At 36.5% G+C, this 19,531-nt stretch overlaps 1 protein-coding gene across 1 annotated transcript in view; it reads right to left on the minus strand.

Annotated features, from left to right (window-relative positions):
* Positions 1 to 19,531, minus strand: part of GEMIN8 (gem nuclear organelle associated protein 8) — a 37,095-nt gene that overhangs the window by 14,319 nt on the left and 3,245 nt on the right. Inside the window, exons 2-3 of the mRNA XM_036742753.1 lie at positions 4,762 to 4,799; positions 3,699 to 4,146 (exon numbers count right to left, since the gene is read on the minus strand). Coding sequence (XP_036598648.1) covers positions 3,699 to 4,146; positions 4,762 to 4,764 — 451 coding nt within the window. The 5' untranslated portion in view covers positions 4,765 to 4,799. The remainder of the gene's footprint in view (positions 1 to 3,698; positions 4,147 to 4,761; positions 4,800 to 19,531) is intronic.

The following is a 19,531-nucleotide window of genomic DNA, read 5'->3' on the forward strand; positions in this document are numbered from 1 at the left end:
AGTCAAAGAGGCCTCCTTGAGGACCCAGAGGACCACGTATGGTCTTGAGGCTGCAAGTTCCCCACCTCTGAGTCCTAAACCATAAAGACTCATAGAAAATCCTTATCTTAACTGAACTTTCATACTACTTAAGTTCATCTGACCCAGAACATTTCAAGATGGGGTACATAACTAAATCTCAATGAAAAGTCTACTTAATATGAACATTAATAAACATTAGAATTAAGATCTGAGCGCCAAAAATGAAATAAAATTGGAGAACTGTGACAAAGTGATATTTTAATGTTTTTAAGACTACAGAAACAAGAAACTATTATTCGGTAAGCTAGGAGGGACTCCCACAATCTGATGCCAAGGGAGCATGGAAACAAAGGAATATCAGCCATCCTCAAAGTCAGCCTTTGTTTTCAGGCAACTAAACAACATAGGTGAACACACAAATTTTGGTCTCAGGTTGTTAAAACACAATAACTTTTTATCATATTACATAGAAGCAAATCTCTAATTTGATGACACTCTCCTTCTCTGAAATGTTCCATTTTCTTAAAAAAAATGCGTATGAATATTGCCAAAATTTGTTTCCGAAGTACTTTTTATTTCACTAGTGCAAAAAAGTAGAGGTATTTGGGGAACATTCTCTTTGGTTTTCAAAGAAAAAGTTCTCAATTCCTGTTCTGTACAGAAGGGGATGCTGTACATAATGTTCCTGCTGGAGATAATCTTTATTGCAATAACATCTAGATGGATTCTCACATGATGCCTTTTTTGTTTTTGTTTTGCTGAAAGCATCTAAAAGCGGGTTGAAGAATATTGCATTTTCATAACTATCGACATAAAACTTTCTAAGTCAAGGTCTCGAAGTAACCCAGGCTGGCAGTTCTTCATGAAAGCCAATTCTAGTATCACAGGCAAACAATATATTGAATTTGATAATGATTACTGAATAAATACAGTGATGAAGCATAAATTAGAAAAGCTAAATTAAAAGGACCATATGCTTTGTAAAAACAATTGTTTCTTCCTTTCTCTTCATAACTTCTTCATTTTTGTAAAATAAAATATTTACAACTCAACAAAGTACTTTAGAGCTTTGAATAAAACATGTAAACTAAAATCAAAACTCTTAACATTGCTTAGGTATTTAATTTGAAACTATTTACACAAAACAATGAAAATGTTTTTTCTTGATATTACTTCTAACTTCCACATATAAGAACACACTAGTTTTTCCTAAAGTACTTGTCAGGGGAAATAGATGCCCTTAGCTGCTTTAAAACTTGGAACGACTCATTGCTACACATTCCTCCAGTTAGAATTCCCATCTTCCTAATTCTCAAAGGTCTGTATAGCTGGTTTATTAACTAAAAAGTAACCAAAAACTCCTTCTTACAGTGAACTAATGAATGTGTTTTAAAAAAATCAAAATTCCATAAATGATTTAGTATTTTAGTACTATTTCCACGGTAAGATGTAGTTTGGAATTTTCTCTGGAAAGTTCCTCTCTAGAACCTAGTGTTCATATCCCTGCCCTACCTCTCCAAAATTGTTTAATATTACTTAAGGATGCAGTTTTAATGTAGATTACATATAATACTGAAATACTGCTTTCAAATAAATGAGAAAAGTCATTTGAGTAATGGATAATTAAAAACAAACAAATAAAAAAACAGAAAATTTGTAAGACAAACAAGTCTCTTCCTTAAGATTAGAAGGAAGACCTTAATGTTACTTTTACAGATTAAAAGTTGACATGTAATACAAATATTACCAACAAGCAGGAACTGGAGATGCTATCTCTCAAACAAGAACACTGATTAATAGGGGGAGGGAATTGCTTCTTGATATTTTTATCACTTAATTCTTTTTCAAGGGAAAATTTCCATTTTCCCATATCTATGTGGATGTCTTTAGAAAATCACAAGTATTTTCACAGTCTTGATCTCATCGAGTAAAATATTGCAAAGGCTTGGCTCAAGCTGAATGTCATTTGATGTGTCCATGATTCTGTGTACAGTAAAAAGACTTCAAATGCCAAATACAATTAATTTCAAATGAACAAACATTTTAAAGGATCTAGTAGGTACAAGACACTATGTTAAATGCTAGATATGAACAGAAAAATAGCCCCTACCCTAAGGAGCTTACATTAAACAATAAAGATAAATCCCAGTTTTAACAAAATTTAAATTGATGTTTTTTATGATGAAGTCAATGCTAGGAAGGTCTTGTACCCACCAAAATGTTTATGGCGGTGCTTCTTAACATAGTAAAGAACTAGAAACAAAGAAGATACTCTGGGGAATGGATAAACAAACTGTGGTATCTGAAGGCAGTGACATATTACTACATTTCTACAAATACTGAATATCATGTAAAGAGAGACATGGAAACATTTATATGAACTGATGCAAAGTAAAGTAAACAGAATGAGGCAAAACAATACGTAAGATTACAAGAATATTTCAAATAAACATTTATTAGGCACTTACTATGTGCTAAGCACTGAGGATGCAAAGGCACAGGTGAAATAGACCTTATAAGAAGCTTATATTCTAATGTGGGAAATGACATGCATTATAATGTATGTACGTATTATAATACATTATAACAGATACATACAACATATACAAAGCAGATATAAGTTAATGGAAATGGAAAAAATGACAACAACAATAAAAGAAACAAAACCTGAATTCTGTGAAATTATGATTCAGATTAGACACAAAGATGTGGTATTAGAATATACCCCCCTCCCTTCTTTGCAGGGATGGATGACCACGGGTAGGAAATACTGCACATCATGTTGGACATTGCTGATATGTTGATTAGTTTGGCTGAATTGTTTTTTCCCTTCTTTGTTCTAAAAGCTGGTTCAATAGAATGGAAAGGGAAAGGATTTATTGGGAAACAGACATAATATAAAAATAAAAGATATCAATAAAAATTTTAAATAAGAAAATGTGACTTGTAAAATACAAATTTTTTAATGGAGACCAACTGCCATTATAAAATGGGCTATGATTTATTGGATCATTCAAAGACAGCAGGTGTTTCAATGTACGCTATTATTTAGAAATAAAAATGGCTTCTCGAGGATTTAAGTGTGCCATCGGAATTTTTCCAGGTCTTTTGGGATGTCTGGGTGGTGGATCAAAAAAGAGTTGAGAATGGTTGCATCTGGGCCAGTAAATGTTTCAATGCTTGCCTGTGGGCCAGGCCTACGTCTGAGTTCTGTTATGCCTTTTAGTGACTCTGCTAAATAATATCCCCAATATTTCCACTCTGCACCCATTCTACATTTACTCTGAAGGGCTTTCTGACTTAAGAATTCATATGATCATTTAGAAAGCCATAGATTTGGAGCTAGAAGGGGCTCTGAAGGTCATCTAGCCCAACTCTCTCATTTTACAAGTGAAGATGAAGTGACCTGCCCTAGGATACATATGTAATTGGTGGCAGAACCAGGTTTGGAACCCAGGTCCTCAAACTTTAGATCCAGCAATCTTTCTATGGTACCGCACTGCCTCAAGCAAATCAGCCACACATTTTATTTTGTAGGCCACCTCCAGTCATGAAACTCAAGGAAGTCTATGTTAAAATGGGGGTGGGGAAGAGGAGGAAGGACAACACAGTGATATCATTAATGAGAAAGAAAACTGCATAGAAGAAAAGAATGAAAGAAAGCAACCAAGACTTACTTAGCTCTTCTCTGTGTCTCTCTGTTTCAGCAAAATACTGGCGGAGCTCTTCTGTGATCTCCATGTTACTGAGATCACATTCTATTTCCTCATCTGAATCTGACTCTTCTTCCGTGGAGGAAACCTGGTCTTCTTTTATGGTCATTTGGTAACTGTGGCTATTACCAGGGGGCTGCTGTGACCATCGAGGATACTGGGATCTGCTATGCCAACCATGGGAAGACAAATAATCCTCCCTGACTGACTGGTCATCTCCACCCCAGTCTGCATAACGACTGCTTGGAGGGAGAGCAGGGAAATACCATGGGGAATTGTAGAATGACAACATCGCCTTTCTGTAGGCATTCTGGTGCCTATGCATCCACTGCATGGCTTGGTTATAATGTTGCCAGTATCTTGCATATGCTCGCTGAGAATACCACGGCTCAGAGTCTCCCTGGGACGAATCCTAAAACACATGGGTACAGAATATAGAAATACCTTTTAAGCAACCCAGTGACAAATATTGTGTCCAAATGACAAGTATTAAGTACCTATTGTTGTGCTACATATTGGGTGTAAGTACGAACGTATAAGACATGGTCAATGTTCATCAAATGCTTAATGACTGAAGGGGATGGAGGAAGCACACATACACAAACCATCCAGTTCAAGATTACATAATACCAGAAAACAGGAAAGTAGCTTAATAATTTTTAGGAGAGATATGGGGAAAAGTACAAAGACCCAAACCGTCTGGGTCATTCGCACCTAGAGAGTAGGAGGGGACTGATTCCAAATTTGGGGCACTCAGTCAGTAGAAACAAGGAAATTGCTGAGAGACAGTAGTTTCTCAGTATCAGTAACTTCCAATCTCAGCCTCTTTCACCTTCCAAACACTTGGGCAGCAACTGCTTCCTTGACTATCAAGAAGAACAAAATTTTATTATGTGACATTATTATTATTTTAATGCTATTTCTTTGTTCTAGTTCTTAATTCTTTTCCAGTGGAAAAATAAACATATAACACTTAAAATACTAACACTTATTTTCCTTTCTACTAAGTTAAAAAAAAAATCCTTACCATCACTGATGCGTGCCAATTCAAACAGCCACCAGAAACTGGAATACAAAATATCAACACTATAAATGTTGAGATTACTACAGGCATGAGACATTTACAATTATTTGTTAAGTTTGGAGTTGCAGAAGAAGCATGCAAGAGGTTATTTTCTCCTAGTTCCAATGTTTATAATTCAAGTTAAATGATATCACATGGATAGCAGCGCCTTGATTATGGCCAGCCAGTGTTCAAATAGCCAAGGTTCTTTCCCATTGCCATAGTTAAGTGAATTGAAGGTTACAACATGTTTTTGTATTCAATTAGTTTTTCTATAAGCACTGAAGTCTTATTAAAATTAACCAACCATAAATATATGCTTGGTCACTATATCTACCAAGTAATACACAATTAAAATGAGATGTAAAAAAATTCTAAACACTAATTATCTTACTTATCTTGGATGTCATCACAAGCTGGAATACAACACATCTTTCTAAACCAACCTCAACCTATGTTGAATTTGGATCTAGAGCTCAACTTTAACATCAGGAATCTGAGAAGCCACTGTAAGTTTAACCCCACCACAGTCTTTCTTCTGCCACTGAGAATCTTTTGATTGCCCTACATAGGGGTCCTTGAAATGGTTTTTAAAAATCTTCAGATAACTGTATTTAAAAATTTTGATTTCTTTTGTAATCTTATGTATTCAAAAATATTCTGAGGCAGACTATCTCCACAGATTTCAGCAGGCTGCCAACAGGGTCCATGACACACAAAAGATTAAGAATCTCTGAAAAAGAGTCCTTCATCTTCACTACTCTCACTTCCTAGTGTCTCTCTATCGGCTTAAAGAACCTGCACTTTTTTTTTTCAAATAGGTTGACAGAATAGAGATTAAGTCAGTAGTTTCTAAACTTTTAATAACACTTCCACTTTTGCACAAAATAATTCTCACCCCCCCAACTTTCATAAAATAATCTAAGCAAATAATTTTCTTAGTTTCTTTTATTGATAAAATTAAAATTTATAACTATTAAATGAATAATAAAAATAAAATATGCAGATATCTTTATTAATAATATCACTTATCATGCCTAGAGTGCTGAGTACTGAGCCTGGAGTCAGTAAGACTCAGACACTTACTATTTGTGTCACCCTGGGAAAGACACCTAACCTCCATCTACTTCAGTTTCTTCATCTCTAAAATGATAAGCACCTACTTCCCAGGATTACTGTGAGGATAAAATAAAATATTTGTAAAAGGCATTGAAAAGCTCAAAGTGCTATATAAATACTTACTATTATTACTGTTAGAATAAAAAACAACCACAATAATATTGTGATTCAGAGTGAGCTTGTTTTGGGGTACAAAGTTTTTGAAAGGTTTCATGATATTGCTATGCTACTTGTAATTCTTTCTTCAACCACTAATGAAGACTTTTTCGCCTTTACAACAGCTACAGCAAAAAAGGATCATCAAGATAGATGAGGCATATTATTGCGGTAAATCAGAAAAGACTAGGGCTTTCATTTCATGCAAATGTGTTCCTTACCTACTCATACCTAGAAATATCTCAGGTCTTTCAAATAAAGTAACAATTGCTTCTGCAAACCAGGCAAGTGATTTTTTTTAAAAGCAGGCCATTTACTATTTGCTGGGCAAATATTTTTTTTTTTAAATTGGGGAAATCTATAAAATTGTTTTATAAATTTATTATCTTTAGCTTTTAAAAATAGATGCAGTTACTATTTGGGCAAAGTCTGAATTTGAGAACCTTGTGCTGATTTATATAGAATACTACATTTTCTCAAGAATATACAAACATACAAGTTTCAGGAGAACATTTTTTATAAAAGGATTTTGTTTCCTCCTTATAACATCACTAAGAAAATTCACAGTTTGTTCTCTGAGCTCAAACACCTTTCAAAGCATTTTGGCATGACAAAGCCAGTGTATTTTGCATTAATACAGAAGTGCCTTATTCTCTGCGTGTGTGTGTGTATTATCTATATATCACGTAGCCAAGGTCACATTGCCAGTTGGTAACAGACTACGTCTTCTGACCCCAGTCCAGCATCCCTTCCCATTTAACCACCATATGATGGTCACAAGATAGATGAGGCATATTATTGAGGTGAATCAAAAAATACTATGGCTTTTATTTCATTTACTTGATGTCTCCTAGGAAATTCTGAGATTTTCCACCCACAGGAAATCTTAGGGAAAGGTAAGAGTGAGAAGATATTAAGGGGTAGAATTTAGAGAATAAAATATATTCTCAGCAATATGTCCACTTCACTTTTTTCACAAGTTGTTTTTTACAGTTTAAAAACTCAACTTATATACAGCAATCAAAAAGATATTTCATGATTTATGAAAGGCAACAACTGAGTTTTGTACTTCTCTGGCCTCATCAGAGTCAATTTTCAAAAGTTGGGGAAAGAGCCTACTCTAATAGATGATTCTATCAACTTTAAGTTGGTTAAATACATGTGTTCCCTCTGACTCACTTAACATTCTTTTTACTTAGGCCCTCAGGAAAATGTAGAGTTCTTTTCTAGCATAAGAATCCCAAAAGAAAGGAACTACTGGGATTCCTGAAATTATTAAAAATAATTTTAGTTATTAAAGTCACAATTCCAGACACTATACCCCCTAACAAAAGGAAGTTTATAAGATAGGAGATGTAAATCTGAAATTCTAGATCATTTAATTGTATGATATTTCTTTGAAATACTTTTTTCCCAGGTCCGTCAGCTGCTTTTTAATAGCTTAGTCAATTGAACAGCAACTTTTCACCTTATGGGACAGTGGAGCTAAATGAAAAGAGATTGGTAATGTCAGGAAGGGCTGCAGTCAACAGAAATGCAAATCATGAAGCCACCACAAGTCAGCACAATGGCATAATAGTCACCACACAGCTGAAACCAAGCTAGTACAGAGACTGAATTCATTGTCTCCCCCACACCACCAAGGGAAGGAAGAAAAAAAAACAGGGTTGAGGTCATTCACTAAACACTGCTGTGGTCTACAAGCAAATAAAAGAGTCTCCAAGTTCTAAAAGACAAATTTTCCCATGAAGGTTTCTTTTTTAAAGCTTATTTTTTAGTTAATCTGTTATCACTTTAAGTGCTATATTTTTAAATGTATAAAAATATACACACAATAAAGAGAAGAGGAAGACAAAAGTCTAGATCTCTCCTTCATAAAATTTGCCAATTTCAAGTCTAGCTAACCAGAAACTCTATGAGTAAGTAATGCTCTCCTTTTCGCAAAACAGTAACATTATATGTATATATACTCACACACAAATATCTACTGTATATTTACATTCATGTAAACATAGGATATGCGCTGGCCGATAACTTAGTATAAATATAAAAGGCATCTTCTTCCTCTCACATGCTAATGTGGACTTGCCAGCTGCTTTTAATTTTTCTTTTCTCACAAGAAATCTGAACATTATACACATGAAAATATACCCTTTGACTGACTTTTGCATAGCACCAACTGGCTATTTTATAAACTGACTGAAATAAAAAAAATAAACAAACTTCAGTAGCTAATGTATCAGAGTAGACCTTCTTTATTGGCTTACCACATATTTGGCTATGTGGTTAATATAAATCATTTTGGGGCCTACAATCAAATACTTATTGCTCAGAAATGATTCTTGTAAAAGGTAGAGGCCCAGGTGAAACTAGCAAATGCAGGCAGCAATGAGGATTTTAGGCTAGGTGGCCTGGAAAATGTTAAAGATGAGTACCAGTTAGGCAAATCATACTTGGATAAGGGAAAAAAAAAACCAACAAAATTTTCCTTTTTTATATCATATCTATAGAATTATGGAATTTATGATGTACAAGAGTCAGAAGGATCCAAGTTCAAATTTGGCCTTAAGACATTTATTTAGCTGTGTAACCCTGGGAAAGTCACTTGAACTGTATGCCTCAGTTTCCTCAACTCTAAAATGGAAAATAATAGCAGCACTTATCTCCCGGGGGTTGTTGTGAGGATCAAATGTGATAATATTTGTAACAGCTTAGCACAATGTATGTCACATAGTAAGCTCTATAGAAATGCTTATTCCCTTCCCTAATCCAGATCTCTGCATATCTAGATTCCTCCTAATTTTAAGAAATAGAGGCATACAATATCATTTTACTCAATCAAGAGAATGCATACCAATTACACTCTGAGAATTTTTTTTTCAACGATAGTGGCAATAACAGGGCAGCAATACATGTATTGCACAGTATGCTAACGTACTCCCTCCGGTCTCTCAATTTAGGTAGGTTACGGCTATGACTACTGCCTCTTCAGAGAGTTAATGATGCCGGGGCTGCATCTTGTTCCAATGATGCCTCAATTCCTAGATGCCTGGTTGCACAAATCCAGAGAAATGCAACCCTATCCACTAGTAGCTCTGTCTGACACGCACTGCTACTAACACCACCAAGGAAATCCAAATTTCCCATAACTTCTGGGTTCACAATAATTTTGTTTTAAAAGCTCTGTTTTCAGAAGACTTACTGAAGTACCATTCATAAAATTTTGAAAGTTAGTTTCTTGGTTCTCTTTGAACCAAGGAAAAAATATCAATGTCGAACACCAGTTAGCCAATTCACATTTGGATGAGGGAAAACAAAAACAAAAACCCCTTTCCTTTTTGAGATCATATCTATATATTCAACTGATCAGAATCATGGAGTCTAGGTGGTGCAAGAGGGCTCAGAGAACACCTAGTTCAACAAAAGGAATCATACTCAGAAAGTGGCCTTCCAGCCTGTGCTTGAAGACCTCCAGTGAGGAAGAGCCCCTTATTTCCCAAGACAGTCCACTTTATTTATTCCACTTGGGCTCTAATCGTTAGAATGTTTTTATTTGCATCAAACCTAAATGTGTCTCTCTTCAGATTCCACTCATTGTCACTCTGCTCTTTCCCCTTCTCTTCTACAGGATAAATATTCTCAGTCCAAAAGACTGTCATATGTCATGAACTAGTGGTCTTTTACCATACGAGCTATCCTCTTCTAGTGGCTCCTCCACTCATCAATCTCATTCTTAAAACGCAGCCCCTAGTACTGAATGGACAGACCAGGATAGAGAGAAAGGGAACTATTGCCTCTCTGTTCCCGGGCACTGAACTCTTCTTATTCCTATACTTTACTATCTATTTTTTACTCCTAAGTACTGTGGCCTCTCTCTCAAGCACAGAATGCTTCTTCTCTCATCTTTTAGCGCATTCCTTCAAGACCTAGCTCAAATCCCCTAGAGAGGAATCCTTTCCTGGTTTCCCCAGCTGTTAGTGCCTTCCTCTCCCAGATTACCTGTTCATCTTTTGAATGAACCAGTTATGTTCTTGTTGTCACTCTCATTTGAAAAACTACCCCTTTGAGCTATTAAGGAAGGCAAGGGAGATGTTTCCCTTTCTGTAAATCTCCAGTCTTTAGAACCGTGTCTAGCACAGGGTAAATGTCAACAAATGATTTCTGACTGACCGGACTGCCTCTCTTAATTCAGTCTAAGATATGGTTTCCATATTATTTCCACATTCCTTTGTTGGCTGCCATATTACACTGCTGACTCACATTCAGCTTGGAGTTCACTAAATACGCCATGTAAACAAACTGTTGTGTAGTTATACTGTATGACAAAAAATCCAATCATTTTGGCTGTTTAATTCCTGAGGAAGGCCACTTAGTCAATCCTGTTAGAATGCTCAGGAAAGATAATAACAGTTAATGTTCACATAGGGCTTTTTTAGTCCTCACCACTCTGCGGGGTAGGTGCTAGTGACTGAGAAAGGTGAAAAGGTTTGTCGTACATAGCGTAAGTGGAAAGGATGCTGGGTTTGGCATCAAGATCACCTGGGTTCAAATCTCAGCTCTGACACTTAATCTCTACATTACATGTTGAGTTAAGTCACTTAACGCTAGGCCTCAGTCTAGGCCTCTAGTCTTGGGTCAGATTTCCTTTCAAGTTTCTTCCAGCTTGAAATTTAAGCCTCACTTGCCCAGGTTCACACAGCTGGTGAGTGTCTATGGCATGATTTAAGTCTAGTATGTTATGCACTATACCACCAAGTTGCCTATAGATTAGTAGGAGAGCTGTTATCACACAACTATCTCTGCTATAGTTGGTAATAAACAGACAAGTATTGGTAATATATAGATAAGTTCACAATCAATATAAAAATATTTATTAAATGCCTATGCAAGAGACACTATGCAATCGAAGGAAAAAAAAACCTTTCAAAAATTGGTAGTCAATTTTCATTTCTTCCTAATGGAGAAATGGAAATGTGTAACTAAAGCATAAACTCCTAAACTTAATTTTTGCAATTAGTTCAACATTTTGTATTTCATTGAACTTTTGAGTTATGTGGGAAGAATATTTTTTCCTTTTTTTTTTTCCTATTTAAACCTATTGAAAAATGCTAACATGTAGTAAAAGATCATCATCATCATCAAAAAATTCAGCAGCAAGAGGAAGAAAGATATTTAAGGAGTAAGATAATATGCTGAACGGTACATATAATGATGACACCACTGATTCATTATCAGTTAGGGAAGATATAGGTTTTGAATTATCTTCCCAATAATGAGGACAGACTTGTGGATAAAATTAGTCAGTCTGTTCACTCATTAGCACCGCTAAAATGCTTACAAAGGAAGGTGTGCCATATAAATGATCAACTCTGGAGTGATTTTTAAAGAAGGTATTCAATAAATATTTATTGGATGAAAATGTCAGCAAAAATATTTTCTGCCAAATATTAAAATTGGTTCTTAGTATTTTTTGAAGGAGGGAAATATGCATTTATTTATTTTTATATTTGCTTTTTAGTCATTCAAAACACTTCCATGTTAGCCATGTTGAGAAAGAAAATACAGACCAAAAAAACAAAACAAACTCTCAAGAAAAATAAATAAAGTAAAAAATAGTATGCTTCAATCTGTATTCAGACACTATCAGTTCTTTCTCTGGGGATGGATGGCATTTTTCATCATAAGTCCTTCAGAGCTATCTAGGATCACTGTACCGTGGAGAATTGATAAGTTATTCAAGGCTGTTCATTTTATAATATTGCTGTTACTTTGTACCCAGTACATTTCTTTTTTCTTCCTATTTATTTATTTATAATTTAATATTTTTAGTTTTCAACATTGATTTCCACAAGACTTTGAGTTACAAACTTTCTCCCTATTTCTACCCTTCCCCCACCCTAAGATGGCACAAATTCTGATTGCCCCTTTCCCCAGTTTGCCTTCCCTTCTATCACTCCACTCCCCTTCCCCCCTCATCCCCTTTCCCTTACTTTCTTATATGGCAAGATACATTTCTAAACCCCATGGCCTGTATATCTTATTTCCCAGTTGCACGTAAAAACAACTTTTTTTAAACATTTGTTTTTAGAACTTTGAGTTGCAAATTCTCTCCCTTCTTCCCTCACCTACCCTCCTTTAGAAGGCAAGCAATTCAACATAGGCCACACATGTATCATTATGCAAAACACTTCCATAATCGTCACGTGGCGAAAGATGGAACTATATTTCCCTCCATCCTATCCTGTCCCCCTTTATTCAGTTTTCTCCCTTGATCCTGTCCCTTTTCAAAAGTGTTTGCTTTTGATTACCTCCTCCCCCCAATCTGCCCTCCCTTCTATCATCCCTTCCCCCCTACTTTCCTGTAGGGTAAGATACCCAATTGAGTATGTATGTTATTCCCTCCTTAAGTCAAATCTGATGAGAGCAAGATTCACTCATTCCTCCTCACCTGCCCTCTCTTCCCTCCCAACAGAACTGCTTTTTCTTGCCACTTTTGTGAGATAATTTACCCCATTCTATCTCTTCCTTTCTTTCTCCCAATATATTCCTCTCTCACCCCTTAATTTTATTTTTTAGATATCATCTCTTCATATTCAACTCACCCTGTGCCCTCTGTCTATATATGTGTATATTCCCTTCAACTACCCTAACACTGAGAGGTCTCATGAGTTACAAATATCATTTTTCCATGTAGGAATGGAAACAAAACAGTTCAACTTTAGTAAGTCCCTTATGATTTCTCTTTCTTGTTTACCTTTTCTTGTATTTGTACCTGATTCTTGTGTTTGAAAGTCAAATTTTCTATTCAGTTCTGGTCTTTTCACTGAGAAAGCTTGAAAGTCCTCTATTTTATTGAAAATTCATATTTTGCCTTGGAGCATGATACTCAGTTTTGCTGGGTAGGTGATTCTTGGTTTTAATCCTAGCTCCATTGACCTCCGGAATATCGTATTCCAAGCCCTTCAATCCCTTAATGTAGAAGCTGCTAGATCTTCTGTTATCCTGATTGTGTTTCCGCAATTCTCAAATTGTTTCTTTCTGGTTGCTTGCAGTATTTTCTCCCTGATCTGGGAACTCTCGAATTTGGCTACAATATTCCTAGGAGTTTTCTTTTTCGGATCTTTTTCAAGAGGGGATCGGTGCATTCTTTCAATTTCTATTTTACCCTCTGGCTCTAGAATATCAGGGCAGCTTTCCTTGATAATCTCTTGAAAGATGATGTGGAGGCTCTTTTTTTGACCATGGCTTTCAGATAGTCCAATAATTTTAAAATTATCTCTCCTGGATTTATTCTCCACATCGGTGGTTTTTTCCAGTGAGATATTTCACATTGTCTTCCATTTTTTCATTCTTTTGGTTCTGTTTTAAAATTTCTTCATTTCTCATAAAGTCACTAGCTTCCACTTGCTCCATTCTAATTTTTAAGGCAGTATTTTCTTCAGTGGTCTTTTGGACCTCCTTTTCCATTTGGCTAATTCTGCCTTTCAAGGAATTCTTCTCCTCATTGGCTTTTTGGAGCTCTTTTGCCATTTGGGTTAGCCTATTTTTTTGTGGTGTTATTTTCTTCAGTTTTTTTTTTTAAGGCCTCCTTTAGCAAGTCGTTGTCTCATTTTTCATGATTTTTCTTGCATCACTCTCATTTCTCCTCCCAATTTCTCCTCTACTTCTCTTACTTGATTTTCCAAATTCTTTTTGAGCTCTTCCATGGTTTGAGCCCAATTCATATTTTTCTTGGAGGCTTTTGATGTAGGCTCTTTGACTTTGTTGACTTCTTCTGGCTGTATGTTTTGATCTTCTTTGTCACCAGAGAAAGATTCTATAGTCCGAATCCTTTTACGCTGTTTGATCATTTTTCCAATGCACGTCCCTCACCTAGATCCAGCAGTTTTCCCACTGACCTGCTCCGTTGCCTTTGGTGTTTGTGGGTTGAGAAGCCTGGTAATTGCCACAGCTCAGTGATTCAGGGGCCTGAGGTCTGCTCTACCTGGTCTACTCTGGCCTGGTCTCTTCAGGCATGGCCCATGCTGGACTGCACTCCATTCCCAGCATGGTGCGATAGACCCTTCTCAGTGACCACCCAGGCTGTCTTGGGCTGGAGACTTGTTTCCTTCTGTTATTTTGTGGGTTCTGGAGCTCTAGAATTTGTTTAGTCATTTTTTAGAGGTGTTTGGAGGGATTTGCAGGAGAGCTTAAGTGAGTCCCTGTTTTCAAGCTGCCATCTTGTCTCTGCTCCCCTACACAGTACATTTCACTTTGTGTCAACTCATGTAAGTCTGTCCAGATTTTTCTGAGAGATCCTGATCATCATTTCTTATAGTACTATCGTATTCTATCATAATCACATAACACATGTAGTATCAGTTAAGTTGGGTGTCTTTGATTGAGTCTTACTAGGTGCTAAACCCCATGTCCAAACCCCTATCTACTAGGTGCTAAGCCTATGTGGGTGTGAAGCCCTCAGGGTCCTAAAGGGAGTTGCTAAGACCAGAGCAAATAGTAGGAGCCTAAGTTCTAGTGGCTCAGATGATGACTAAAGAGTGTATAAAAATAGAGAACAGAGCTATTTGCTGGGGGCTCCCACTCTTGGACGTGTGTTGATGTGGAGATGCTGGGCAGCTGTAGTTAAGAGCCCTCCAGCTTGTGAACCCAGATGTTGATGCCTTTCTTGGTAACTATGCACTGTATCTGGTCTGCTCATAACGTATCTTTGTAATTTGTTTGTATTTGCTTTGAAGTTCAGGGTGCTGGCTTTTTCCCCTGAACTAAGTGAATGATATATGTATATACTGGATTAAATTAAGACTGTTAACTCCTTAATGCTACTTTCCTTAGTAAATCAGATCAAAGAACCTGTGCTGGCAGTGTTCTTGTCGTTGGGCTTGTGGCGGTCTTTCACCCCCACAACAGCTGCTAGGCTGACTGTTGCAACAACACAATCTGTTCAGCCATTTCCCAATTGATGGGCATCCCCTCACTTTCCAATTCCTTGCTACCACAAGAGCTACTATAATTTTTTTTGTACTTACAGGTCCTTTTCCTTTTTAAAAACATCTCTTTTGGGATAAAGATCTATTAGTGGTATTACTAGGTCAAAGGGTATGCATGGTTTTATAGTCGTTGGATATAGTTCCAAATTATTCTGCAAAATGGCTGAATCAGTTCACAACTTCACGAACAGTGCATTAATGTTTCATTTTTCTCACATCCCCTCTACCATTTGTCATTTTCCTTTTCTGTCCTATTAGCCAATCTAATAGATATGATTGTTTCAATTTTCATTTCTCCAATCAATAGTTACAGAATTTTTTCATATGCTTATAGTTTTGATTACTTCATCTGAAAACTGTTCATATCTTTTGATCATTTATCAATCACTCTTTTATAAATTTGACTCAATTCTCTACGTTTGAGAAATGAGGCCTTTATCAGAGAAACTTGCTTCAAAATGTATTTCAGTTACTAATTGTATTTCCCTCCATCCTACTTCCCCCCCTTTGTTCCCTACCTCATATTCTCTTTTATCCTGTCTTTCCTCATAAGTATTTTGCTTCTGACTACCCCTTCCCCCAATCTGCCTGCCCTTCTATCCCCACCCCCCCATCTTCTTTCCCTCCTACTTTCCTGTAGGGTAAGATAGATTTCTAAACCCAAATGAGCATGTATATTACTCCCTCTATGAGTCAATTCTGACGAGAGTTTCATTCACTCCCTCTAACATCCCCACCTCTTCCCCTGCATTGTAAAAGCTTTTTCTTGCCTTTTTTATGTAAGATAATTTATCCCAGTCTACCCCTCCCTTTCCCTTTCTCCCGGGACATTTCTCTCACCTCTTAATTTTATTTTTTAGATTATCATTCCTTCATATTCAACTCACACCTGTGCCATGTGTGTGTGTATGTGTATACTCCTTCCAACTGCCCTAATAATGAGAAAGTTCTTATGAGTTACAAGTACCATCTTCCCATGTAGGAATGTGTAAACAGTTTAACCTTATTAAGTCTTTTATGATTTCCCTTTCCTGATTACCTTTCTATGCTTCTCTTGAGTCTTGTATTTGAAAGTCAAATTTTCTATTTGGCTCTGGTCTTTTCATCAAGAATACTTGGAAGTCCTCTATTTCATTGACTTGCCCAAAGGATTGTATTGTTTTATTGGGTAAGTGATTCTTGGTTGCAATCCCAGTGCATTTGCCTGTCAGAATATCATATTCCAAGCCCTCCAATTCTTTAATGTAGAAGCTGCCAAATCTTGTATTATCCTGTCTGTGGCTCCATGATACTTGAATTGCTTCTTTCTGGCTGCTTACAATGTTTTCTCCTTGATTTGGGAGGTCTGGAATTTGGCTATAATATTCCTGGGAGTTTTCATTTTGGGATCTCTTTCAAGAAGTGATTGGTGGATTCTTTCAATTTCTATTTTACCTGCTGGTTCCAGAATATCAGGGCAGTATTCCTTGATAACCCTTTGAAAGATAATGTCTAGGCTCTTTTTTTTTTCTGATCATGGCTCTTAGGTATTCTAATAATTTTTAATATTATCTGTCCTGGATCTATTTTCCAGCTCAATTGTATTTCACATTATCTTATATATTTTTTTCATTCTTTTGGTTTTGTTTTATTGTTTCTTGATTTCTCATAGTCATTAGCTTCCATTTACTCAATTCTAATTCTTAAGTAATTATTTTCTTCAGTGAGCTTTTAGACCTCCTTTTCCATTTGGCCAATTCTACTTTTTAATGAGTTTTTTCCTTCAGTAAATTTTTGTGCCTCTTTTACCATTTGGCCTACTCTGTTTTTTAAGGTGTTATTTTCTTCAGTATTTTTTTGTGTCTCCTTTAGCAAGCTGTTGACTTGTTTTTCATGATGTTCTTGCACTCTCATTTCTCCTCCAAATTTTTCCTCTACCTCTCTTACTTGAATTTCAAAATCCTTTTTGAGCTCTTCCATGGCCTGAGACTAATTCATATCTTTCTTAGAGCCTTTGGATATAGAAGGGTTGACTTTGTTATCTTCTTCTGAATGTGTTTTGATCTTCCTTGTTACCATAGTAACTTTCTATGGTCAGAATTTTTTTTTCTATCTGTTCATTTTCCCAGCCTATTACTTGACTTTTAACTCTTTGCTAAAGTAGGGCTCTGCTTCCTGGGTGGAGGGTGCATTGTCCCAGGCTTCAGAGATTTTGTGCAGCTGTTTTTTGAGATACTTCTAGGGATCTGTAAGGTTTCAGTTCTTCCAAGGTAGTGTGATCTAAGGAGGGGTGAGTTTACTATTCTCCTGGCCTGTGAGTGATCCCAAGCACTCTTTTCTGCTCTGGAATATCCATTTTTTTCCCTTGAAGTATTATATTCACTTTTACTAAGGGTTTCTGCTCCACTGTGGCTGCAAACTCTGGTGTGCTAGTGCTCCTCTTTGCCCTGGGACTGCCACCCAGGACTGTGACCTGGGCAAAGCAACAGAGTCCAACCCCAGTACTAGCAAAGAGACCCCCATAATTTCCTTCTGACCAGTTGTTCCACCCTCTTACTGTCTGTGGGCTGAGAGCTCCAAAAGCAGTGGCTGCTGCTGCTGATTCAGTGGCTCCCAAGGCCTGCTCCTGGTTTGGTTGGGTTGGGTCTGTGCTATGTTCCCCTCTCACCCCAGAGCAACAGACCTTTCCTGCTGACCTTCTAAGTTATATCTGGCTGGAAAATTATTTCACCCTGTCCTTTTGGGGATTCTTATTGCTCCAGGAGTTGTTTATGACATTATTTAAAGGTATTTGGAGGGCTTTTGGGGAAAGCTCAGGTGAGTTGCTGCCTTTTCTCTGCCATCTTAGCTCTGCCCTAATATCTTTTTTTAAAAATTTCAATTTATTTTCAGTCCCAAATTCTCTTAACCCTATTTGTCTCAGTTTCCTCATTTGTAAAATGAGCTGGGGAAGCAAACAGCAAACCATTCCAGTATCTTTGCCAAGAAAACCCCAAATGGGGTCATGAAGAATTGGTCACAACTGAAACGAATAAAGAGTTATTAGTAATTTATAGCATTTTTATATAGCTATTGATAGCTTGGATTTCTTCCTATGAAAACTGCCTATTCAAACCCTTTGATCATTTATCAACAGGGGAATAGCTCTTAGTCCTCTAAATTTTACTCGGTTCCCTATATATTTTAGAAAGGAGACCTTTATCAGAGTCACTTGCTGCCAAGATTCTTTTTTCCAAGTCTCTTGCTTTTCTTCTAATTTTAAATGCATTTGTTCTGTTCGTGCAAAAACTTTTTTCAATTTTAGGTAATAGAAATTATCCACTTTACCTCCTATGAACCTCTCTATCTTATTTAGTCATGAACTTTTCCTCTATCTATAGGCATAACAGGTAATTTCTTCCATGCTCCACTGTAGTGTCACTCTTTATGTCTAAATCATGTATCCATTTTGAGCTTATCTTGTTATGTATCGAATGTGAGGTGTTGGTCTATGTCTAGCAGCTCCTGGAATGATTAAAAAAATGAGAAGGAATATATCAAATGCAAAAAGAGAACTAAGTATGTTGTATAGTCTTCTATACATCAATAATATGTGACTATAAAATAATTAGTTATTTTTCTGCCCAGTTCTTGTAATCAATCAATATCATTACTTAAAAGTCATAACTACAATTCATTCAATGAACAGAAGAAAATGGGGTTTAGAGGGAAGGAGAATTCAAATGAAATTAATAAAACAAAATGTTTACAACCTGACAGCCATTCCCGTCTCACTGTCTCCTCCACATAATTTCTATCTCCACATTTCTGGCAGATACCACCTAAATTATTTCAACAGCGTCCTAATTGCTCTACTTGCTTCAAAAGTCTCTTCCTGCCCCTGCTTCCATCCTCCACACAACTACCAAAGTGATTTTCCTAAAGTCTAGTCTGATTCTCCTGCTTAATAAATTCCAGTGGCTTCCTAACTCCTTTAGGATCAAAAACAAATTCCAAAGTTTGGCATTTAGTAATTTCAAACCTGGCTCAAACTTGCCTTTCTAGACTTAATATATATTTCTTCCCTGTATGTACTCTACAGTCTAGCCAAATAGGCCTTCTTCTTGTTCCCAAACATGACATTCCATCTCTAATTTCCATTCTTTTGCACAGATTGGCTTTCATGCTTGGAATGCACTCCCTCTTCACCTCTCCCTCTGAGAATCCCTAGTTTCCTTCAAAGTCCGGCTCAAAGAGACTTTTCCAATTCCTTCAGCTGCTTATGTCTTTCTCAATCCCCTGCCCCATTACTTTGTATTTATTCTGTATACACTAATGTACATGTTGTGCTTCTCCAACATAACATAATTTTTTTTTGAGGATAGATACTGTTTCATTTTCTTTGTATGCCCCAGGCCTAGCAGTGTCTGATACGTAGCTGCTTAACAAATGCTTGCAGATTGAATGATGTAGTATACTATTTTATCTTCCTAACAATTCTGAGATATAATTAT

Source organism: Trichosurus vulpecula, chromosome 2 (genome assembly GCF_011100635.1).
Source record: "Trichosurus vulpecula isolate mTriVul1 chromosome 2, mTriVul1.pri, whole genome shotgun sequence".
Taxonomy (NCBI): domain Eukaryota; kingdom Metazoa; phylum Chordata; class Mammalia; order Diprotodontia; family Phalangeridae; genus Trichosurus; species Trichosurus vulpecula.